Source organism: Pantherophis guttatus, chromosome 1 (genome assembly GCF_059756535.1).
Source record: "Pantherophis guttatus breed Tessera chromosome 1, ASM5975653v1, whole genome shotgun sequence".
Taxonomy (NCBI): domain Eukaryota; kingdom Metazoa; phylum Chordata; class Lepidosauria; order Squamata; family Colubridae; genus Pantherophis; species Pantherophis guttatus.
Genome location: NC_142063.1, coordinates 71,709,291 through 71,735,238, shown reverse-complemented (window position 1 = coordinate 71,735,238; position 25,948 = coordinate 71,709,291). Strand labels below are relative to the sequence as shown.

The window sequence follows — 25,948 nt, the reverse complement described above, 5'->3', positions numbered from 1 at the left end:
AAGTACATCCTGAAAAAATTGACTTCCATAGCATTACTTTGGGATGTAGTTCATTCATACTGAGCTATCTGTTATTTAGAGGTGTTCATCTGTTTGAAATGATAGCACGCTTTCTATAGACATCTATTTTAAATATTTAAAAAATACATTTTCTTTATAGAGACTAAGATATCAGCTATGTTCTGCATTGTCACTGATAACACAGGGCAAAATATACTGAGAAAGTAGCTACTATAAAAAGCTCTTCTGTTTTTATAACTTATTTTATACAATGATTAATTGTCCTGTGTATTTCTTTATTTGCTCTAGGTTTAAAGTGAATATTGAAGCTTTGGCCCCCAATATTTTTGTATGTGTGGAAGATGACTGCTTGATAAAATGGGTGAATTTCAATTCCAAAGAAGTGAAAAATGACTGAAGAACAGCATCTTTAGACCATTTGCCACTAAATTAAATGATCACAACTGGGATCTCATGCACCCCTTATACTTTCTGGAGGATCTTCTCCAGAAGAGAGTTTTACATTTAAAAGGCAGACATGACTGTATTTTCCTTTGGAGCTTACTAAGACTAAACACACTTTCCAATAATGACCAGCTTGAAACGGTCCCAGACTGAAAGGGCTGTTGCTACCGGAATATCAGATGTTGCCCCTAAAGTACATTCAGATGACTTTTATATGAGACGCTTTAGGTCACAGAATGGTAGCTTGGGATCTTCAGTGATGGCTCCAGTAGGCCCTCCACGCAATGAAGGATCACACCATCTTACTTCTAACCCTGGAGTTCCTAAAATGGGAGTTAGAGCAAGGATTGCAGACTGGCCCCCAAGGAAGGAGAATGTCAAAGAAAACAGTAGATCAAGTCAAGAAATGGATACATCAAATTGTCTGGATAGTATGTCTTCAAAAAGTAGTCCAGGGAGTCAGGGAAGTTCTATTAACTTGAACAGTAGTGATTCTGTCATGTTAAAGAGTATCCAAAACACACTTAAAAACAAAGCAAGACAATCTGAGAATTTAGATTCTAGATTTCTTACGCCTGATGGTTACCACAGCTCCCCAAGAAAAGCTCTTCGTAGAATAAGACAGCGTAGTAATAGTGACATCACCTTAAGTGAGCTTGATGTGGATAGTTATGATGAATGTATCTCACCCAGTTACAAATCAGGACCATCACTGCACAGAGAATATGGTAGCACCTCCTCAATAGATAAGCAAGGTACCTCAGGGGAAAGTTTTTTTGACTTGTTAAAAGATTATAAAGATGATAAGTCTGATCCAAGAGGTTCAGCCTCCAGCAAATATAATGAACTCCTTATAGCTAGTGGAAGTAAAGGTTCAGGATTTTCTTTGGATGTGATAGATGGACCCATTACTCAAAGGGAGAACCTTCGATTATTTAAAGAAAGGGAGAAACCACTGAAGAGGCGTTCAAAATCAGAGACAGGAGATTCTTCTATTTTTCGCAAGCTGCGTAATGCCAAAGGTGAAGGAGATCTCGGAAAGACTTCAGATCTAGAAGACAGCAGATCAGAAGATAGTGTCAAGCCTTGGATTTGCCCCAAATGTTTTGCTCATTATGATGTTCAGAGTGTATTATTTGATTTAAATGAAGTGGCAGTTAACCGGCATAATGTTATAAAAAGAAGGAATACAACTACTGGAGCTTCTGCTGCTGCAGTTGCATCGTTAGCTTCTGGACCGTTATCCCATTCTGCAAGTTTTAATTCCCCTATGGGTAGTACAGAAGAACTGAATTCCAAAGGAACTTTAAATGTGGACCAGGGAGATGATAAAAGCAATGATCTTGTATTGAGTTGTCCGTATTTTCGTAATGAGATCGGCGGGGAAGGAGAAAGAAATATCAGTCTCACCAAATCTAACTCTGGATCCTTTAGTGGCTGTGAAAGTGCCTCTTTTGAATCTACTCTTAGCTCTCATTGCACAAATGCGGGAGTGGCCGTACTTGAAGTACCCAAGGAAAATCTGATGTTACACTTGGACAGAGCTAAGAGGTACATTGTTGAACATGTGGATCTTGGTGCATATTACTATCGGAAATTCTTCTATCAGAAAGGTGAGTAGTTATTAATAATTTTGGAAATGTTGCTGTATACTCAACTTTCACCTAAGAACTGCTTTGATGCACAGTGTTCATTTATCTACTAAGGCCTGTACAAATCATCTGTGGCATGTTGTCTTTGCTTTGGCAAAGACTTGAGAGAAGCATACCAGGCTGCTCATTTCTTTAAAAAAAAAGAAGAAGGAAAAGAAAAGCAGCTGAACTGTTTTATTTCACAAACCTCACTAGCATTTTCAGGTCTCTCAGACGTTTGAAAATGCCCATTGAGGCACATGGTATCTCCTTAAGTCAAATCATGCCATCTCTTTCCATTATGAAGTTCTTTATCAAAGTAAATCCTCATATGGATCTATTATATGCTGTTTGTAATTTATGACACATATGACAAATTTGGCATTTCATATTTTAATACTGAGGAAGAACTGTAATGTTATTTAAGACAGAGCTAGAAGGACATGTTTTCCTTATAGGTTTGCATTCTTTCTCGGTTTTCTCTTTTCCAGAAGCTTTCACTATGAAAGCTTTTTGCTGTGAAATTACTATGTGGCTTGAACTTTAACTATGATTAATTTAATTTGAGGCTAGCCTCAAAAACAATCGTTTAAAGATGATGTGTTTTAAAGTGGCTTGTTAATAATGACCACAACTCTTGATCCTAATTTAAATGGAAGCAGAAGCCTTTTAGTTCCTGAACACTTGGAAAGGGAGAGAGAGATTTTATTTATTTATTTATTTATTAATGCATTCATCAGATTCATATGGCTGCCCATCTCATAAACAAATTACTCTGGGTAGTGTACAAACGCTAAAAAAAAGTATTCAAAACAATTGTCAATATTATAATCATTAAAAGCTTAACATTACAAATAGTCCTTGGCTTACAATAGCACTTGAGATGGAAATTTTTGTCATTTAGCAGTTAGCATTTAGCAGTTCATTCATTATGTGAAGCAACTTCCTGTTAGCTTTCTACACCAAAGTCAATGAGGAAGCTGGTTGGAAGTTGCAAGTCCCCAGCCCACACAGGCAGGTAAGTGGCTTTTGCCAGGTGGGGGAGGGAATGAGAGGGTGGGTGGGTGTTTGTGAGTGTGGGGGAGGGTTGGCAAGGGTGCATGAGAGATGCCATTCAGGGTGTGTGAGATGTGCCTCATAGGTTGGGGAGAATGTGTGGAGGTATGCAAGGGTATCTTCACAGGTCAGGGAGGATGTATGAGGTTCCACAAGTGGCTGACACAGTGTGAACACAGAGGGGCAGTGAGAGGTTGTGCAGGTAACAAAGACTTACCCCACTGACTTGCCCTTTGACTTTCTGGGGACGGAAGCATGGAAAGTTGCAAAAGGCAATAATGTGATCATAACACTTTTGGCAACTGATCATAGTTGTGAACAGCAAGCATCCAGATCATGATCACATGACTACAGAGGTGCTGGGGCAGCCAGAATTCTGAGAACTAGTTGTATAATCACCATTGATTCAGTGCTGTTGTAAATTCGGACACTCACTGAATAAATGGTCTTAAGTCAAGGACTACTTGTATAAAAAGCATGTACAACTTTAAGAAGAGCTTATGTCATTCAGTGTGATAATCAAATGTAGACTTTTAAGAAGGACTTCAAATACCTATAGATTTAAACCTATGAAATAGATATCTTTTCTTTTTTTCATTTTAAAAAAGCAGTTGTATATACATTGCTCTTATTGTTCTAGAAACAGAGTATCATGAACATAATTCAATGTAAAATATCTTTTGAGTTTACTTTATAGTCCCAGTGACTATAAGACACATCCATTTCTTTCTTAGCAAAAATATGGGAACTCTTTGCTGCTACCTACTTCTGAGGTTATGTTTTCAGTGTTCCATTCTGATCAATAGTCTGGTATTTCTTATATATTATCCATAAAACTTTTAACCAGGTCTGACCAGTTTAATTTTTCAAATCAATATAGAGTTGGACTTGAATGGAATTCCATCTGAAAACATGATAGTTCATTGCTTTTGGTTTGTATGTTTTATTATAAGTTTTATTTTAAGTATTTTATGTTTTATTATACTTTATGTATATTTGGGAATATTTGGCACGGTAGATAAAAAGGAAGAATAACAGGAAAGATGATTTTAGATTAGAATATTTTTGAATGACCGTACTTGAAAAATCAATATATGATTGCATACCATCGGATTTGACAATGGAACATGTAGCCAGTTGATCATAATTATAGATATTTCTGGGTTTGATACAATTGGCGTAAAAAAAAAAATCTCTAGATGGTGCTCAGGTTTAATTCTGATTGTCTGATCCACATGTTACATGTTATGTTTTTGTGCCTACGCTTGGTTGGAATTTGTGTTTGAAGCAAAATTGTTCTGTCTGAACTAGTCTTAAAACCTAGAAATATTATGATAACATTAATATGTATCTTTCTTTTGTGAAATGTAATTATTCTTTCATTTGTCCACCTCCTTCCCCCAAATATGTGTTTGATTTTAATTGCACAAGAACACTGGAACTACTTTGGGGCAGATGAAAACCTTGGTCCCGTAGCTGTCAGCCTCAGAAGAGAAAAACCTGAGGAAATAAAAGAAAACGGTTCCCAGTATAGCTACCGCATTATTTTCAGAACTAGTGAGGTAAGTGATACCTGGGCAGTAAAGAAATAAGAAATTTGATTTCCATGTTGAACTTGTTACAAAATCATATGCCTAAACATTGGAAGGATAATAGCTGTCAGTAAATTAATATTATGCAAACTGTTGTGCATTTTATAAACCTCAGAAAATATTTATCAGAGTGGTGTTCCTGTACAAAACATTTTCTCAATTTATATGACATTGGAATTAAATATCTCAAGACTTTTGCCATCCAACATGCTCTTATGCATGGTTGTTTTATGTTTCGAGAAGAAAGACTCAGAAATAACCTAATTAAAAAGCCAGTGAATTGTTTTTTTAACAATACTGGGCAGAAATCTCACACAAGTGATGTGCAACTTAAGTTTCAGTGGCAGCCTTTGATATGCTTCTTAGAGTTGGGGGGTTAATAATAAACTATGTTAATCTATGAAGATAGCTGTGGATACATACATTGGAAAAATAAGGCAAGTTTTTATATAGCAATAGCAATATAACTGTAGACAAGGCTGCTTAGATTTATATAGCACTTCACAGTGCTTTACAGTGCAAATATAAAATGGTACACAATTATAGCTTTATATGTGTTCTGCATTAAAGACAATGCTGTTTGATGGCAAGAATGTTTAAGTCATGGTTATGAAGAATATAGCATTAGCTTTTGTTAGATGAAAGTAGAAGTTTGTTTGATAGAACTAGCAGAGGTTACAAGGACAGATCAACACTTTAAATAATTTTTAAATCACTTCACTGATTATAAAATGGTACTTTAAAAAGGCAACAAAATTGTCAGACTAAGGGATGACGATAGTGAATAAAAAAGGTAATAATTTATGCAAATATCAGATATTTTGCTTTAATAATTTTTGCTAGCTTCCACAACTTTTAACAAAATCATTCCAATAAAATAAATAATGTTGAATGGTTTAATAAATTGTCACTTATTTCATAAACATTATCTGTTTAATACAGGTTTCATATTATTATTTTGTATTTAGCAACCTAAACACTGAATTGATAGGAAAATGTTTGTTTGCTTTTTTTTAATACTACTAATATAATTATAGTCTTAACTAAAAACTATTTTAAAGATTACTGAGAAAACATTGGAAGTGGCTCTTCCTGTATTTTTGGATAGGATTGGAAGGAAAATATTCCAGAAAAAAGACACACAAAATTTGGACCCTTTGCAATCCACCCACTCTTATGACTGACTGCAGGGTTGCTGCAGTTTTTTCCACCTGCCAATTTTCCCTCCCCATCTCACTCCACTGGATCTTTTGGGCCTATCTCTCACCCAGCTGTGTCCCCACAGCCTTAAGCCTGTTTCGGTCCCTCTAGGTGTTAAACTCTAGAGCCTCCTCTCTTCGTTTGTCAGACTTTCACTTAGCTTTTCTGAAGTTTAGTTTGGGGTGGAGAATTGGCAATTTGCCATACAACCTTCTTATAAAGAGTCCATGTGGTCCTGTCCCAGTAAAGGTAAGTGAACTGAGGCATGATGGAGTGAGGAGGCCCAAGAGTGCGGAATCGAGCAAGGTGGGAAAGCAGAGCCCAGTGAGCGTCAGTGGTAGGCGAGGCCCTGGGAGGCCTGGCGCCAGCTCTGTATGAGCTGAGTAGGTGCTGCAGAGCACTGCTGGGCCTGCACGAGACTTCCCAGAGCCTCCCCACAAGGTACCCCATGCTCTGCTCAATACCCTGTATGGTTGCTTAATGACTGAACAGAGGGAAAAGGGATTGTGGTAATTAGGCCAGGCAATTATATGGGTTCCTCACTTAACAACTGCCACGACTTTTTATCATAATTTTGGGCTCAACTGTGGTCGTAAGTCAAAAGACTATCTGTATTATCACTAAATAAAAAAAACAAATGTGCATCTTAATTAGTAGTACATTTTGAATTGTCCTGTTCCATTTAAACTGTTATTTTGTGAGGGAATTAGAAAATACTATTATTACTAGCAAATTTTCTTTGCAACTTGGTATATATATATATATTTATTTCTAGCTTACAACACTAAGGGGTACTGTCTTGGAAGATGCAATACCTTCAACTGCAAAGCATTGCACAGCCAGAGGGTTGCCTTTGAAAGAAGTCCTAGAACATGTGGTTCCTGAACTAAATATACATTGCCTCAGGTTGGCTTTCAATACCCCTAAAGTGACAGAGCAACTTATGAAACTCGATGAACAAGGGGTAAGATTTAAATTGCACATTTTTGGTTTTTAGTTGGTTAGTCTTATCTGTTGGCTTTTTTTGTTTATCTTAAAAATGTTATAGAAATCTATCATATATTGAAGTTAAAGAATAAGACATTTCAAGAGTTAGTTTGCTTTCAAATAATTTAATCAGACACATGGAAGAGCAACTTAGAAATAAAGATCCATGCCGTTTTAAACAGATAACTATTTTAATTATATTATCAATTACAAATTATTTTCTTCATACACTGCTACAAGCCATCGCATAAGAAGCTGATTCAAAATTATGCTTTTCTACCTTTGACATTTGAGCTACCATCGCAATACATTTTAACAATGAACTTCATTAGGTTCTTAGTACTGCTTGTAAAACATTAATTTAAAGTTGTAATTCTATGATATTAATCAAAGCTTTGCAGTTAATGGCATTCAATTCAGGTATTTTGGGGATAAAGCTAATGACATAGATATACTCTACACTTGTTCTCTGCCTTTGTGCTGTATTGAACTACCCTTTTCAGGAGATGAGCGGGAACAATGTTATCATTTTGATTAGCTTGTTGTTCTCAACAGCCTTTGTTTTAATCAATTTTAGAATCTTTCTAAGCTGCCAGAAATATTAGAGCTGCATAATTATTCCAGTATCTCTTTCCAAAAAGTTTTCCTCAGAAAACAATGCTAGTATACTATTTTGGCTTATGGAATATTACAGGATATCATTTTGGTTGTTATGCTAACTTTAGAAATAGGAGGGACCATCCAGATTTTTGGAGTTAAGAATCACTAACACGATAATTACTCAACTCATGCTCAGTATAGGTCATCAGTTCAAGAGTAGATGAAAATGAGCAAGTTGAAGCTTATCCAAGATACGATGCAAGTGCTATTATTGAGAACCTAAGGCAATTTGGGAGATGTTAATATAGTCTTAGAAGTGTTCTTTGAAAAAATGAGTTGTACTAAGAATGCTTCTTTCTCTAGCATAGGTATATGTAAACAAGATAGAGAATTTTTCCTCATTTTTGAGATCCTCTGTTTAAAAACAAATTTCAAAAAATACTTACTTTCCTTTTTTATAAATAATATATGACTTCTTTAACTCTTTGGCTCTTTGAGCATTTTGCGTATGGCCAAAAGGCCAATCAAAACTTCAAGCCATGTAAAGTTGGGAGAAGCATCTTTTTATAGTCAGTAGATTTTAGGCCTCTCAGGGTTGTACAGATAACATTCTGAAATTGAAGATGGAGCAGATTTTATTACAATATACTGTATCTCGGTCCCTGGCAAGTTGACAACTAGGGCTCTGAAGAATATTCAGAATGGTAAACAATATTTGGCTCTGTCAGAACATTAGAAACCTATTTTAACAGGAATTCACTGTGTTTCTCTGCATACACTCATAGACCACAACCATGCATACTTAATCTACTGTGACTTTTCCAAATATTTTTCCCATTTTAACTGAATATCTGTTTTGGATATAAATATATTTTCATTTTGCTCTATAAAGTTCAGCTTTCTTTCTGTGCCTTTATCCTTCTAAAGGTGCTTTTTCAGGAGGCAACTGGACTTTCTTCTTTTTCTTGGAAGACATTTCACTCATCTTTGGAGGAAGTTTCTTAGATGAGAAGTGAAATGTCTTCCAAGAAAAACCAGAAAGTCCAGTTGCCTCTTGAAAAAGCACCTTTGGGACAACCATGACCTGGATGACTGAGAATCTCCATAGACTTTTTTCTTCTAGTTCTGTCCATATAGCAAGCATAATAAATGTTAAATACCAATGGCATAAAAATAATTTAAACAGATATAATGAAGTGAGCATAAAAAGCCTAGGTACTTTTGTGAGAACTCAATGTTTAGTGAGAAGGTAGTAGCTTGGCTAATCTATTTTCCAAATTACAATTTTTGGTAACTTTCTAATGATGAAAACATTACCTGATGAAAAGATTTCTTTACACTGTCATTGGTTACTCACTTCAATTGTAAGCATTATTTTAGTAAATTTTATGTAGTAATATAGTTGGATGAGGAAAACCTGATTATTGAATTACCTTAAATTACATCTTTTAACATATAAGCTGTTTGTAAATTGACATTTTAAGAATTCTTGTCATTGATTTGACTGGATCAGACTAATGGTCATCTTGTTTTATGTATTTAAATTCAAATTATCTTTAAACACCAAAATTATTGTAAATTCAGAAAAAAATAAGGTGATATTTTCAAACCTAGGATTTAAAGTACTGAGGCTTTTTTCTTTTGTGTTTTTCAATTTGTGTGTGTGTGAAATTTGGAATTGGGAATGCCAATAGTCTCTGAATTATTTTGTGGAGCAATTTGAAATACAGCATAGTAAATATATAGAACTTTGTCATTTTCATTTCTTTCACTCAGCTTTCTTATTACAGAAAACAGATGAATTTTGAAAGGAGTAGCCTTGTGCCTCTTGATGCAGCACAGATAATACAAGAATGCAAACTTGAGTTTTTATTTATATTTACAGTTAAGCTATCAGCTGAAAGTGGGAATCATGTACTGCAAGTCTGGGCAAAGCACAGAAGAGGAAATGTACAATAATGAATCAGCAGGCCCGGCCTTTGAAGAGTTTCTTCAGTTGCTGGGAGAACGGGTTCGACTCAAAGGATTTGAAAAGTATCGTGCCCAGCTAGACACAAAGAGTAAGACTACCTTTTTTTATTCAGAATAATGAAAATAATGAGTACGAAAATAGTGAGAGCAAAGTTGCAATCCTTGGGAAGCACTAGCTGCCCCAGCAGCACAGCACAAAGCTGGAGCCAACTCAGGAAATTTCGGACACCTCAGCCCAGTCCCAGCCACACTCACCATCACCACCTTGAACTCCATAGTCCCTGCTGCCCTGCGCTCTGCCCCCCAACTGACCTTCATCATGTTCTTATCCCTGCTGCTTAAAAGGATGCCCACCCTAACCCTTCCCAAGGCAGCTGCTGGCCAAGAGAGGGCATCTTTCCCAGGGCTTGCAAGGAAACTGCCATGTGAAACCCTGGGAAGAAAGCCTTGTGTGGTCTGCAGCTGTCCCACTGAGGGCTGGGCCAGGATGGTCAGCAGTGTGAGCAAGATGACAAAGGTCAACTATGGCACCAGGGCCCATAGAGTGCAGAGTGCCAAAAGGGGAAAATCAGGGGAGATAGGTGGGTGGGGGAGTTGAAGCACCCTGTGGTTGTAAGTGTGTCACAGGTTGCCAAGTGCCTGAATTTTGATCATGTGATCACGGGGGGTGCTGCAATGGCTATAACTTCAGGAACTGGTTGTATATCCCTTCATTCAGCGTCTCCAGAACTTTAAACAATCATTGAACAAATGAATGTAAGTTGAGGACTACCTGTATCTCATTTTCCAAGCAAGGTCCTTTTTTACGTTTTCATGTATTAGTTAATTCTCAAGAGATAATCATTAAGGCATTTCCTAAAACGACTTCATAAATCGCACCACATATATCACTCAAGGTATTCTTGACATATACTCATTTAAACCTTACTAAATTTAAACGATCCATGCTTAAAAATAAAAAGACACATATCTAATAAAATAAATGTGAATATATAGCTATAAAATAATAACATATTAATCACCCCAAATAAAACTACATCTGTAGTTTGCATTTATTTCCAGCTATCAATGTTTTGTTTCATAAATAAGATAAATGTTAGCTTCTCTCTGTCATGGAAAGTATGGTTCGTTTCTGAGGATAATCAAACTTTTAAAAGTCTGGATACCAGACAGTATTAACATAGATGCATTGAGAAGTATCAGATTCTCACTAATAGCTTGTATTGCAAAGAGCACAACTTATAAACCTGCTAATGGTTTTGAATATATGAATTTACCTATGATATTTATGGCATACAGATACGATAATTTATCTGTAACACTAATGATAGGATGAAGTAAATCATCCTATCTAATGATAGGATGAAGTAAATCATCGGCAGTGTTGGCTAATTATCGTCCAGTCTCCAACCTTCGCTTCGTTGCGAAGGTTGTTGAGAGTGTGGTAGCGTGACAGCTCCCTCAGTACCTGGATGAATCGGCTTATCTAGATCCGTTCCAGTTGGGCTTCAGGCCTGGGTACAGCACGGAAACGGCATTGGTCACATTGGTTGATGATCTCTGGAGGGCTCGGGACAGGGGTTGCTCCTCTGTCCTGGTCCTATTAGACCTCTCAGCGGCTTTTGATACCATCGACCATGGTATCATGCTGCACCGGTTGGAAGAGTTAGGGGTGGGGAGCACCGTGTTGCGGTGGTTCTCCTTTCTCTCCGACCGGTTGTAGTCTGTGTTGGCAGGGGGGCAGAGGTCGATCCCGAGGCCCCTTGTATGTGTGGTGCCATAGGGATCAGTCCTGTCACCCCTTCTGTTCAACATGTATGTGAAGCCGCTGGGTGAGATCATCCGTGGTTTCAGGGTGAAGTACCAGTATGCTGATGACACTCAGCTGTACATCTCTACCCCGGATCACCCCAATGATGCCCTTGAAGTGATGTCCCGGTGCCTGGAGGCTGTACGGATCTGGATGGGGAGAAACAGACTCAGGCTCAACCCATCCAAGACCGAGTGGCTGTGGTTTCCGATGTCCTGATATAGTCAGTTGGTGCCATCACTCACTATTGGGGGTGAGTCATTGGCCCCCACGGAGAGGGCTCGCAACTTGGGTGTCCTCCTGGACTCATGTCTGTCCTTAGAAGAGCATTTGACGGCTGTGGCCGGGTGGACTTTTTATCAGGTTCGCCTGATCTGGCAGTTGCGTCCCTTCCTGGATCAGGACTCATTACATACGGTCACTCATGCCCTCGTCACTTCCTGCCTGGACTACTGTAATGCTCTCTACATGGGGCTCCCCTTGAGGAGCACCCAGAGGCTCCAGCTGGTCCAAAATGTGGCCACGTGGGTGATTATGGGAGCGACGTGGCGCTCCCATGTGACTCCCCTCCTGCGCGAGCTGCACTGGCTCCCGGTGGTCTTCTGGGTGCGCTTCAAGGTTTTGGTTACCACCTTTAGAGCGCTCCATGGCTTAGGACCGGGATACCTACGAGACCGCCTTCTGCCACCAGTAGCCTCTCACTGACCAGTACGCTCCCATAGACAGGGACTCCTTAGGGTGCCGTCGGTCAAACAGTGTCGACTGGCGGCCCCCAGGAGGAGAGCCTTCTCTGTGGGGGCACCTGCCATCTGGAACGAGCTCCCCCCAGAGATACGGAGGATCCCGGATTTGCGCACTTTCCGCCGTGCCCTCAAAACATTTTTATTCCAGCAGGCTGGTCTGGCCTAACTTCCCTTTTAATTGCTATTTTTAAATTTGTCTTATAAATTGGAGTGTTTTAAATTTGTTTTGGGCCCAAGTATTTAATGTATTTTAAATGGTTTTTTAACGTTTGTATTATGTGTATTTTATCTTTTGGCTGTTCACCGCCCTGAGTCCTTCGGGAGTAGGGCGGTATATAAATTTATTTATTTATTTATTTATTTATTTAATAATAAATAATAAATAATCTCAATTTAAAAAATAGTTTATTGTACAGAACAAGAGGCTAATATTGAAATGACTCCTGCAAGGACATAACACTAGTTTAGTTTCTATTTTACAATTATAATAGGTAAACATACAATATTTATTCTAGGAAAAGTACTCCAAAAACTTCTGCATTAAAAACTATGTTATATGGTTTCTAGCATATCCACTTTTGAGTATCTTTTTGGTTTTTCTGGCAACCCTTAGACTTTACAATGTGTTTAAAACATAATATATTAAAATATATAAAATTAAAAATAAGTAATACTTCTATTTTTTATTTTGCTTTAGAATAAATAAATATTACATGGATTTTGTGCTTGGTTAAATGTATCTTCACAATCTTGTGGATTATGTTATAATAATAATAATAAATTAGACTTTATATTATTTATTTGCAGCTGATTCGACTGGTACGCACTCTCTTTATACAACATATAAAGAGTATGAAATTATGTTTCATGTTTCTACAATGTTGCCATATACACCCAACAATAAACAACAGGTAGGAACTACTTGAATAATTAAAATATTTCATTGTTTATTTCAGATATTACATTAAATTACATTTTTGGCCATCTTGACTAGCTGAAACAAATATTGGGCTCTCTTGTAAGTTATAATTTATACTATGATGAAAAGGAGGTGGGAAATATTTTTTTCTGTTTTTAATACATTGAGTTTTTATTATTGATTAGACTGGTTTCATTTGTACTGTATCTCTTTAAGATATCTAAATAAAAAGAACAAATTTGAACAGGCAACAAAAATGGCATCTTATAAGAAAACTGATTTGGGGATTAAACGAAAGAGTGTGTAGAACTTTTTATTCCAGTGTAGATGTTTTGGAGATTTTTGTTTCCTTTACAGAAATTGTTTTACTTTAATCACCTAAGAAGTTATTTAATCTCATTCTGAAAAAAATCATATTTACAGAAATGTTGGATGTTCATACTTTTTAGAATTTGATTTTGATTTTTAAGTTTATATCAATCCAGTGTATTTACTACTAACATTGTACTGTAAGAATAAACTCTGGCCTACATTCCCTTCAGAGTAACAATGTAATAGCACTGACAGAATAGTAACCTTCTCCATGCAAATATCTGCACTAGTAATTGGATACTTTTGTGGGACCTACTGCTCTTTGCAAGACAAATTATTACCAAGCGAGGCCTCGGGATAATCAGCATATGGTAGATCTAATTTGTTTGCAGACTGTTTATCTGATGGAGCCAGGGTGGGGTTCATATTGCTGTTCCACCATGCTGTGTTACCATAAAAAACTATGAATGAATATGTTGATTCTCCATGGCAGTATTTATGAAATCTCTTGACAGGATATGCTCCAAATTCCATATGTTTCTACTTTCTGCAATGTCCTGTCATATATGCTGTGGCTTCAATCCAAAGTATTTTTAGCAGAGAGAAAGCGATGGAGAGAAAGAGACAAAGAGGCTCATTTTGTAAAATGTTATACAATTGAGAGCAAAAGCCAGAAAATTTATAATTCTTGAAACACAATTTATAAAGCATAGTTTTACAGTAATGCAAATATGCTTGATAAAATGTGGATTATGCATTGTAGTGAGTCATAAAAATGCTTTAAGGAGCTTGCATCAAGATTAATGGAAGATTTATGTAAAAGGCAACTTTTTCTAGGTTTGAAGTACTATTTTAACAACAGTTCTGATGGGGGGAAAGAACTTTCTAACTGCAGAAAAGTAGTTAGTCAAAGAAGTTATCTTTGTCCAGTTACACTTGCTATCTTGACAAAATTGACTCTCCCCTGCTATCCCTTTGGATATTTTTGAAATGCTTAACATGTTGCTAATTATCATTTGGACTGAATTGGAAAAAATGCATATTTTACAGATACATATCTGAAAGTTGAAAATCTTTTGTGGTGGATTAAACTTTGTTCACATCTAATAGTTTGGATTTCATGTTAATTCTATCAAACATATATCTTTTGTTGCAAATATAAGAAACTTGAGGGTTTTTTTTCTCCTAAGAAATATTTTTTGAAAATATAGGCTGAATTGAAAAGTAGAAAAAAATAATTAAATTGATTAGTCTGCCAAAATTAAATCATAATTTTAATATATTGAAAAATATTACCTAAATTTTTTAAAAAATGGCATTTTGTAAAGATTTAATATCAGATAGACAAATAACATAATAACAATTTTTTTATGATTGTAAATTTAATTTTAGAAACAAAATCTCATGGAAAGACATTTCTTTGCATTAAGGTAGATCTCTAATGGTTGTTATGGAAACTGCAAGTACTAATTTATTTTAACATATTTTATATTGATAAATTCTTCATTAACTTATTTGTTTTTGGAACAATTTTAAAAAACCATCAGGCATGTTTACATTTTAAAACATGAATTAATGGGAAAAATAATTATATTCTATAACAATATTAATGCCTTTAATTCTCATGGGTTTCTTGTCTTCATGATCAAAGCTGTTAAGAAAACGACACATTGGGAATGATATCGTGACAATAGTTTTCCAAGAACCTGGAGCCGAATCATTCAGCCCAAAAAATATTCGTTCTCACTTTCAACACGTCTTTGTGATTGTCCGAGTGCACAATCCTTGTACTGACAATGTTTGTTACAGGTAACTATTACAGTGTTTATGATGGTTTTGCATGACAGAAGATAACTTTTTATCTCCAAACCACCCAGAGTCATGTAGGTAGTGAGATGGGTGGTACTTATATTTGACAAGTAAATAAAATAACAACAGGAAGTCCTTGAGGACATTTGAGCCCAAAATTTCCACTCCTAAGAAAGGCAGTTGCTAAGTGAGTTGTGTATCATTTTATTACCTTTTCTGCAACAGTTGCTAAATGTATCACTACAGTTGTTGGGTTAAATCATGCAATTGTTAAGCAAATCTGATCTCCCTCCTTGGCTTTGCTTGGCAGCTGGCTGAGAAGGTTACAAATGTTGATCACATGACTCCAGAACGGTGCAACTCTAAAAAATACCTGCCTGTTGCCAAGCACCTGAATTTTGATTATGTGACCGTGGGGATGCTGCAACAGTCATAAGTGTGAAAAACGATCATAAATCACTTTTTTCAGCACTGTTGTAACTTCAAATAGTCACTAAACGAATGGCTGTAAGTTGAGAACTACTTGTATTAAATTGAAATATTCTATCGGAGCATTTTCTAATTTATTATGTTATTTCTCAGTAAAATATTTTAGATGCAATTAGAAGTAAATGAAAATCTGAGAACTGTTTAGTTATTTTTCCTATCAAAAATGATCATATATGAGTTAAATGGTTTGAAACTAGAGATAGTGGCTTTGCAGAGCAGAATGAAAACCAAATGTATTTTATATACTAGATTTGTAGTGATTGTCCCACAATGTTTATATGCAATGGAATTTCTTTTGAATTCACATTTAGTAAGCAGAATGTATGTTTCTGAAAGATGACTATATATTGCTTTCTCTGGAAAATATCCAAGACATATAAATGAAATGTTTCAACATTAGTGATTGTGATAAAATTAGTGATAAAATACTGAGGATATATTTCTCTTTAATGTTTAGAAATACAAATATAGGTTAGTTGTTTCATGTGTCCTTCTTCTTAAATTATCCCATGTGTTTCTATATAAAGTAATGACACAAAAAAGGATATTTCAGAAATATTTAATTAACGGTTAATTGTTGTTAACTGTTGCATGGAGAACTTAAATGGGTAGGACTCTTGAAATGGAAAGAAGAGATTACAATTATATTTTCTCTTTGGGTGACAGGGCTTAAACAATAATGTTATGTCACCCTGATCTCATTGTAGATAATCTCCATAAATATAATTAGCATTCTTTCTTGATAGACACATTTCATAGTCTTACTGCCTTCCCATTCTTCCCCTTTTGGTTCTGTCGTAATAAAATCAGAACCCACATCATTTGCAATACTCTTTGAAGTGTCTCCCTAATATAATAATAAGAAATGGAGATAATGTCAGATTTTTTAGTACCATTGTTTGGGATAAGTAGGATCCCAGTGGCATCCATCAATATTCATTTTGGACTGGTGGGGAGCAGGGAGTTGAGAGGAAAGCAACAGAACTATGGTGGGAGGGGTGATATAAGTACCAGCTGAAAGATGTTGTCAGATTCTCAAAATACAAGAGAGAGGTGAGCATGGCATGGACTCTTCTATTGACTCTGTGAGCTAAAACAAAATTTGAGCTGTAGAAACCAGTTGTCACTGAAGTAGGATTTTCACAAATTCCAGTGTAAAAAGGCTGGTGAAAAAAAGAGGATTGGATTCTGCTAAATCACTAGTACAATGCTTGACATGCATTAATGTTCTATTGAGGTTCTACTGTTTTTTACATTTTTAAAAAACAATGATTTGCATTATTGCACTTTCCATATAATTCTGGCTTCCACCAATATAGTCATCTATTATTCCTCTGCTTCTTTTCTCTTTGGTTAAGGAGAAATAGAAGTAGCATTCCCAGTAAGCATTTAAAAATAATCTCTTTGCTAAGCAGCAAGTGCTTATTTCTTTGTAACTCTGGGAATAGTTGAAAATTTGAGCAATTCAAGGTATTTCTTTTATGTTTTTAGTACATGTGGAGGTGGTTGTTAACATATATTGTAGGGAGCAGAATAAACAAATTGAACTTTGCAAACTGTTAATGTTTGAATGCTTTATTGCTAAGTAACTTCACTTGAAAAATGTAGTTCATAGTTTGTAGGTTTGGAGAAGAATAAAAATGCATATAGGCACACAGAGCCATCTCTCTGGGTACACCAGCTGTCCATTGCTCTTCTGGGTTCTGGCACACATGCACCAGCCAGCTGGACTTTGCACATGTGGGAGCACCAGAAACCAGGAGAGCAGCTCCCTGGCACGCATGTGCTTGCTGCAAAACTGAGCTTCTGGTTTCTGGCATGCACCGGTGCTCTGGGGAGCTGCACTTCTGGTTTCCAGCGCTCCCGTGCGTGCATGCTAGGGATCTGTTCTTCCGGTTTCCGGTGCCCCCCCCCCCCGGCTCCCGTTTCGGCACTTGGTGCCAAAAAATTTGCCAACACTGATATAGTGTACTCAAATAGATATACAGTATATTGAAGAAATTTTAAGAAGTAGTCTAGACTGTAAATTATCAGCATGTCCAAAAACTTTTTTTATATTATGAGGCATCTTGCAGTTGTAATAGAGTATCCTCTCTGTAGAACTGGACTGTCTACAAAGACATCAAAATATATAGCGCATTGAAATCTATAACATTTCTGCATATTGTTTTAAATCACATTTGTATGTATTTTTGCAGTGTTGCTGTGACAAGATCAAGAGATGTTCCCTCATTTGGACCTCCAATTCCTAAAGGCATCACCTTTCCTAAATCAAATGTATTCAGGGACTTCTTATTGGCCAAAGTGATCAATGCTGAGAATGCAGCTCATAAATCAGAAAAATTCCGTGCTATGGCTACTAGAACACGTCAGGAATACTTGAAAGATTTGGCAGAAAAGAATGTGACAAATACACCCATTGATCCTTCTGGCAAATTCCCTTTCATCTCACTTGCTTCTAAGAAGAAGGAAAAATCCAAACCTCATCCAGGAGTGGAACTCCATAGTTCTGGCGCTGTTGTCTGGATTCTCCATGCTAAAGACTACAGCAAGGGTTTAGATATAGATTGTCTTTTGGGCATCTCTAATGAATTTGTTGTTGTAATTGAACAAGATACAAAAAGTGTTGTATTCAATTGTTCCTGCAGAGATGTAATAGGGTGGACTTCAACAGATACAAGTGTCAAAATTTTCTATGAAAGAGGAGAATGTGTTTCTGTGGAAAGTTTCAAAAACTCTGAAGATATCAAGGAGATTGTAAAAAGACTAGAGGTTAGATTTCCTTATTTTCCCCTTGTCTTCCTTCCTCAAGCATAAATACATACAGAAATGTTTTAATTTCCTTCTTGGATCTGAGCAACCAACAAGCAAAATAAAATGGATGTAGGAGGTGACCAGGGGTCAAATGCATTAGTTTGGAATCTCTATGTCCCTGTAAGAGACCTAAATCCAGCCCCCCTTGAAGTCCCTTGATTCTTATCTGGCACCAATTGACTGTTAGTAAATCAGACTCTTGTGCAGATAGCATGAAATAAACTTGTACTATTTTTGAACTCTATCCTGGTTCCTGATTTCTTGTATCTAACAATGTTACACCCACTCGCTAGATTATTTTTCAAATCCTTGTCCTACCCAGTCAGAGCAATAAAATGCCTTGTAGTTTATTCATCTACTTTTTAAGGTCTGGATAGTGTATTTATTATGTTAATATTTACACTTTAGCTGCATAAATGTTATTTGTGAAATCAAAACAGTATATTCCACGCTGTCAGAAAAGATTTAATATTTTTCAGCATTCAAAAATATTATTATCTTTTAGGAACAGGACTTAAAATAATAAAACAAAAGCTCCATACCAAGATTTTACTGAATTATAAAGAGTATCAAGTCAATATAAGATTTAATAATTAAATGTCTTTTATCAATTTTTAAATGAATATTAGTCTACACAGCCTCTATTACTGTAGGCATTGTTTGATAACTTACTACATTTAAAGTTTTTGTAGCATTCATAATTTTCAGCTAGCACTGGACTATAGCTAGTCATTTTTAAAGATCAAACTAAACCGGGGATTATTACTCAGTAGTAATCCAACTATCTTCCTCAGAGGTATATAGTATAATTGCTGTATGAATAAGAATGACAATATCTACCTTGCTTCATGCTCTGTTTTAATGATCTAGCCTATTTATTTGTGTAATTCTTACTGTATTACATTTCATTGTACTAAACTGTTCCCATTACACCTCCACATCTCTGTCTTGCAATTCTCAGCTCGTGACCAAGGGATGTGAGTCAGTGGAAATGACTTTACGAAGGAATGGATTAGGTCAGCTTGGCTTCCATGTGAACTATGAAGGAATTGTGGCAGATGTTGAACCATATGGCTATGCTTGGCAAGCAGGATTACGACAAGGCAGCAGATTAGTGGAAATTTGCACTGTGGCTGTCGCTACCCTAAGCCATGAGCAAATGATTGATCTCCTGAGAACTTCAGTTACTGTGAAGGTTGTCATTATCCCACCTCATGAAGATTGTACTCCACGAAGGTATTTGGCAACCAATGAATTAATTAATATATATCACTGATTAAAAGAGAAACAGCTTGAAGTAGTAGTTAAGAAATCGGGCTAGAAACCAGGTGACTGTAAGTCCTAGTCCCACTTTAGGTATCAGCCAGTCACTCTCAGCCCTAGGAAACAGGCATGTGTCTATTATCTATTATTATATTATTATCATGTGTCTATTATCCATTGTCTGTTATCTTTGTGTATCCTATCTAGAGGTATGACCATTTGAAGTTACGACAGCCTGAGAAAGGGTGCTATAAAGCCCATACAAAGCACTTCCAGTCATCATAAAAGCCCCTCCCCCCCATCAGTTACATCAGGGGTGGGCAACTGTGGCCCTTTTACAACCTGACAGCTTGGCTGTCTCAGGAATTCTGGGAGGTGAAGTCCAGAGGTTGTAAAAGGGCCACAATTGCCCACCCCTGAGTTACATGATCAAAGTTGGGCAATTGGCAACTGTTCATACTTACAATTGGTTGCCAAGCTCCCCATGTGATCATGATTTGTAATTTCTGTTGGTTTTCCCAGAAAATCAATGGGTAAGCTGGCTGGGAACATTACAAGCTGCTGCTGCCTGCCCATAGTACACCCTCTTGTTGCTGGCTTAAAGAACTGCCTGCCAAGGAAGACCAAACTCCTTTGGCAGGGTAGAGACCCAGGGTGAAGGCACATTACTATATCCCATTGAAGGCAGTCCCTTCTGCACGTGAAAGGGGGCTGAACTTCTTTTGCAGAGTGGATCTGAGGAGCTGTGCTTTGTTCCTGCACCCCACCAAAGGCATTACCTTCCATGCATGGACGAGAGCTGGTATCCTTCCATGGGGTATAGAAATGCAGTTTAAATCTTGATGATTTGCGTTCCATGTCTGCACACCACAGAAGGAGTTCTCTTCTGCACATGGATGGGAGCTGATATCCTTTGTCAGGCAGCTCTTTCAACCAGCCCCTAGAGCTGAGAAGGAGCTGAAATCCAAGGAGATGTGAGGGGAAGACTGGAGCAAGTGTCTCTTTGCTGAGGGGATGAAAATCCTGCTTGGATTTTGGTAGGAAGGATTTTCAGTTATTGAGTGGAGAGCCAGTGTAATAAATTAAGACCCTGGGAGATCTGGCACAGACCATGCACAAGTGTCTCTCCCTCGGGGGTTGAAAATCCTCTTGGATTTTGGTAGAATAGAAAATAATAATAATAGAATAGAATAGAATAGAATAGAATAGAAAGAATAGAATAGAATAGAATAGAATAGAATAGAAGAATAGAATAGAATAGAATAGAATAGAATAGAATAGAATAGAATAGAATAGAATAGAATAGAATAGAATAGAATTTTTTATTGGCCAAATGTGATTGGACATACAAGGAATTTGTCTTGGTGCATATGCTCTCAGTGTACATAAAAAGATACGTTCTTGCAGCTCCTAAGCAGAGTCTCCTCACCCCTATAAAGGTGCCCCATGCTTCTTATCTGGATTCTGTTCATTTAACAATATCGCCCAATCAGTGATTGCTCAACAAGTGCAACCAGGAGTGCCAGGATTGCGATCACTGAATAAAGCAATCACATGGGCAGTCATGTGACAATTTGCTTAACAACCATTTCACTCAACAACTGAGATTCTGGTCCCAGTTGTGATTGCATTATCTCCATGTGACTATGTATCAGCTCTCTGTCTCTATATGAGTTATCAACAGGCACATTTACACACCTTTCAAAAGAGACAATATAAAGCACAAAAGAAAATAAAAAAAGACCAGAGCACATCTCCTCCAGAAGCCAGTGCCCAGATAAATGGATTAACATGAGTCAATCAAGCAGAGAACAATACTTCTATCAAGGAACTTCCCAAAAGAAAATCAAACCTCCACCAAGACTGGTAGGGCAAGTACTGTGTATAAAAGGGAACTAAACTCCACAATCACCAGCACTGATAATGTCACCTAGATAGGTAAGGAAACAACTGCAAACAAGTTCAGAGAGCCCCAAGGACTTCACAATTCAAACTGAGCTACATATATTCTCTTCTGTTGGAAACATTAGTATGTGTTACTTTAGAATTCAGCATTACAAGTTTCAAGTGTCACTTTTTCACTGAATTTTGAATGCTTGGTGTTAATTCTTCATTCAGTTTCTTGAGACTTATTTTTGAATATATATTAAAATTTGTGCCGCCTTCAGTAAGCAGAGGAGATATTTCACTTCCTAGAAAACAATTAGATTAAACTGAGAAATTGGAAGTAATAGTAGTTTTTAATGCCATCTTCCTTGTATGCATGTTCACAGAATGGGGCAAGAGGAGAAATGTTAAAACATACATTGTGACTCAAACTGTGTCCCTTTTACACTCGCATTGTGATATTGCGTGCAGGGGATAAGGCTTGCATTGTAATGAGCAACATATATTTTGTCATTCTGAAAAAAAAACATGGTTTGCTTCAGACATCCCAAAAAATACAAGCTACAAGTATTATACTTGAAGCTAACTTGCAGCAGTCTAAGAGTTTCATACATGTACTTATATTTAAGATATTCTTATTGCTGTTTTATAATGAAACAATGCATTGTACATGTTCCTCCTCTATTTGTTTAACCTTACTTTTCAATCTTCCAGAAGTTTTTCAGAAATTCATCGCATGCCAGTAATGGAATACAAAATGAACGATGGCGGAGTTCCATACGAGTTCAAATTCCCATTCAGAAATAATAACAAGTGGCAGAGAAATGCTAACAAGGGGCAAGCATCTCATGTTCAGCAAATGCCATCACAGATGCAAAGTCCAATTACCACTAGAGTTGCCTCAGGGAAAGGTGAAGGAAAAATGCCTCCTCCAGATCGGGCCGCCAACATTCCACGTAGTATTTCCAGTGATGGCCGTCCGCTGGAGAGTAGAAGGTATGATTCTAACTTGGGAGTGTTCTTTTGCAGGGCAAGTAACATAATTTTTAAATCCAAAATACAGATAGACCTTAACTTACAGCCACGATTGGGACCAGAATTTCCATTGCTAAAGTTGTTAAGTGAATTGCACTCAATTTTACAATTTTTTTGCCATAGTTGTTAAACAAATCACTGAAATTCTTAAGTTAATTATGCTGTCATTAAGCAATAGCTCCCCCCCCCTCCCAATTGACTTTGCTTGTTGGAAGCTGGCTGGGAAGGGAAGGAGTTCACATAAGAAGATGCAGCCTTCGTAAATACATGCTGGTTGCTAAGTGCCTGAATTTTGATAAGTGACCGTGATGATTCTTCAATGGTTATAAGTACAAGGACTGATTGTAGCTTTTTTCACTTCAAACAGTCACTAAATGGTTTTAAGTCAAGGACTATTTGTTGTTAAATAGTTCTTAAAAGAAAACAGTCACAAAGCTATCTCTTCATTTTTAATCAGACCAATTTTTTTTAAAAAAAAATATTTGAAATCTTTTAAAAAGGTATTAAATTAACTGAATAATTATATTTGTATTCTTTAAATAATTCTTGTTCTGTTTATGACTTATTCTCAATTATGTTGAGAATAATTGATGTTTGCATCTGATCTTCCTAAGGCCTTCTTTCCCAGATCTTCCCTACCCAGGCCCACTGTGACTCTCTTCAACTTCAGGTGTGACATGTCAAATTGCCCAATCTCTGACAATAAAACTAGGTTATCTACTTGAGCACCCATAAAATACCCATTGTGGACCTTACTCTAGAATTCACTTTTTCAGTAGAAGAAAGTTTATAAAATCTCTGGAGCATGTGTTCTTTCATTTCTTCTATTTACAGTTAGTTTAACATGTTAAAAAAATTGAATGTGTTTATTCATTCGGTATCTTTCTAAAATTGACATAACATAAAGAAAGTATAATTTGAAACTTGTTAGTATTTCTTCAGTCCTTTAGATGTAAAAAATAAATAAGGGGGAAAGGTCAAGGCAATATAGTGAGATAGCTTTTATATTTGTTTATGATCATTTAGTGTTTGGTGTTCATTTTTCATATGTATTATGAGCTGAACCTTTAGAAAGGTTGTCTAAACATGAGTGTTAATTCCAATTCTTTTGATATTGAGGTACACAATCATATATTTTTTGTTGTCATATGTTCTGTCAAAATTCAGCAAAATTGGGCTCACCGTTTTGATATGACTGTCTCTCCGACCACTATTCTTACTTTTTAGAAGAATAGACCTTAGAGTTGAAAATAATCATTTTTTAAAAAAAAATCTATGTCAAATGATATCACAGCAAATACATTTCATGGTAATTTCTTCTTCTGATAGGCTAGTAGATTATGGTTCACTTATTGCTCCATTGATTGTTTATTAGTTTTTCATGTGTATTAGAAATGTTGGCAGTTTATAGTTAGTTGTAATTTGTTGGTTGACTGATTTAACTTATGATAACAAAGTGATTAAGTGGGAATGATGTCTGCTACAGTCTTAGTTGGGAATAGACTGTACTGAAGAAAAAAAAATGAAACCAATAATGTTTTGTACTAGTGGAAAATACTTAGGTTTGCCAAGATAGGCATTTGTTTGTCAGTGCACCACAGTACAAATCTTGGGGAAATAGAGACTAAAGAGACATAGAATATGTACCGTATTTTTCAGACTATAAGACGTACCTAACTATAAGACGCACCTAAATTTAGAAGAGGAAAACAACAAAAAAAGTTTTTGGCCTCCGCACCAGAGGTGGGTTGCAGCAGGTTCTGACCAGTTCTGGAGAACCAGTAGCGGAAATTTTGAGTAGTTCAGAGAACTGGTAGTAAAAATTCTGACTGGCCCCGCCCCCATCTATTCTCTGCCTCCCAAATCCCAGCTGATTGGAAGGAAATGAGGATTTTGCAGTAACCTTTCCCTGGAGTGGGGTGGGAATGGAGTTTTTGTAGTATCCTTCCCCTGCCACGGCCACCAAGCCATCCCACACCCACCAAGCCACACAAACAGAACCGGTAGTAAAAAATTTTGAAACCCACCACTGCTCCGCATGCCCCATTTTTGGCCCTTTTTGGGGCCTTCTTTGGCCCTTTCCCAGCCTTTTTTGGGCCCATTTTCAGGGCTTTTTTGGCCTGTTTTCAGAGCTTTTTTGGCCTGTTTTCGAGGCTTTTTTCGGCCCATTTATTCAGAAAATGGTCTCAAAAACAGGCCAAAAAAGCCCTGAAAACGGCCTGAAAAAAGCCTCAAAAACAGGCTGAAAAAAGCTCCGAAAATGGGCTTGAAAAAGGCCAAAAAACGGCCGGTGAGTGGGCAGGGCTTCAGCAATATTATTCAGTCTATAAGATGCACAACATTTTCACCCCCTTTTGAGAGACAAAAAAGTGCATCTTATAGTCCAAAAAATATGGTAGTTACAGAATATGTAAGAAACTGAAAATAAAAACATTCCATATATAGGAGAGTTGAAGAATGTCCAATCACCTAGAAAGAGTACCAACAGATGACCAGACTGTAGAGATTGTTACGGAACAAGCACAGGAGATGTTACATAATCAGCAAATGACAAAGCTTAGAGAGCACCAAAGGCTCCGAAGTAAAAGCTTAAATAAGCTTAGGTTAGATTATTAAAGGAAAACCCAAATAAAATAATCAGTATATCTGCTGTTCATTGAAGATGGTAAAATGTTAGCAGGGAAAAGACAGACCAATTCAGCTCAGAATTTCAGCATAGAATAGAGCTGGAAATGGCATTGGAAGTTTTTTAGTCCAACCCTCTGCTCAAGCAGGAGACCCTAGACCATTTCAGACAGGTGACTGTCCAGTCTTTTCTTAAAAACCTCCAGTGATGAAGCACCTATAACTTCTGAAGGCAAGCTGTTCCACTGGTTAATTGTTCTCACTATTTCTCCTTAATTCCTAACACCTCTCCCCACAACCCCACCCCGGTCATTACTTTCCATTAATTTTTGCTTGTCTTGCCTATTTTATTTCAGCTCAATAAAAAGCAAATATTCTACCAAAAATCTAAAGAATAGGACAAAAGGGAAAAGAGAACCTTAAATAAATTGCAGTCAGCAGTAGCTAAAAATTGGCAAATTAAGAGCATGTGGGCTAATTGGATGAGGGCCTTAGCTTCAGTTGTAGACTGCATATCCATCTTCCTCTCCCATGAACCCATCTTCCTACCTTTCTCTACCTTTACTTAATATCTAACAATGTCCTTTGCTCCAATTGTAGCATAAGGATTTGTAGTAAAAGAAAGGCTCCAGGAAGATTGGGTAGCAGGCCAACACACAGATCACGTGAAGTACAGTGAGTCAGAGGACTAAGGACTCAAGTTTTACCCTATTCACCCAGTAAGACTTCTGGATTTATTC

The 25,948-nt window shown here is 36.8% G+C and overlaps 1 protein-coding gene across 9 annotated transcripts in view; it reads left to right on the top strand.

The window, feature by feature from the left end:
* SIPA1L1 (signal induced proliferation associated 1 like 1) overlaps window positions 1–25,948 on the top strand; it is a 177,117-nt gene that overhangs the window by 112,075 nt on the left and 39,094 nt on the right. For all 9 annotated transcript variants that reach the window (XM_087882532.1, XM_034417688.3, XM_034417689.3 and 6 more), the window contains 9 exons: window positions 310–2,078; window positions 4,584–4,714; window positions 6,720–6,908; window positions 9,417–9,591; window positions 12,863–12,966; window positions 14,938–15,095; window positions 17,783–18,356; window positions 19,360–19,634; window positions 22,263–22,544. In XM_087882532.1, coding sequence (XP_087738658.1) covers window positions 590–2,078; window positions 4,584–4,714; window positions 6,720–6,908; window positions 9,417–9,591; window positions 12,863–12,966; window positions 14,938–15,095; window positions 17,783–18,356; window positions 19,360–19,634; window positions 22,263–22,544 — 3,377 coding nt within the window. In that variant the 5' untranslated portion in view covers window positions 310–589. The remainder of the gene's footprint in view (window positions 1–309; window positions 2,079–4,583; window positions 4,715–6,719; window positions 6,909–9,416; window positions 9,592–12,862; window positions 12,967–14,937; window positions 15,096–17,782; window positions 18,357–19,359; window positions 19,635–22,262; window positions 22,545–25,948) is intronic.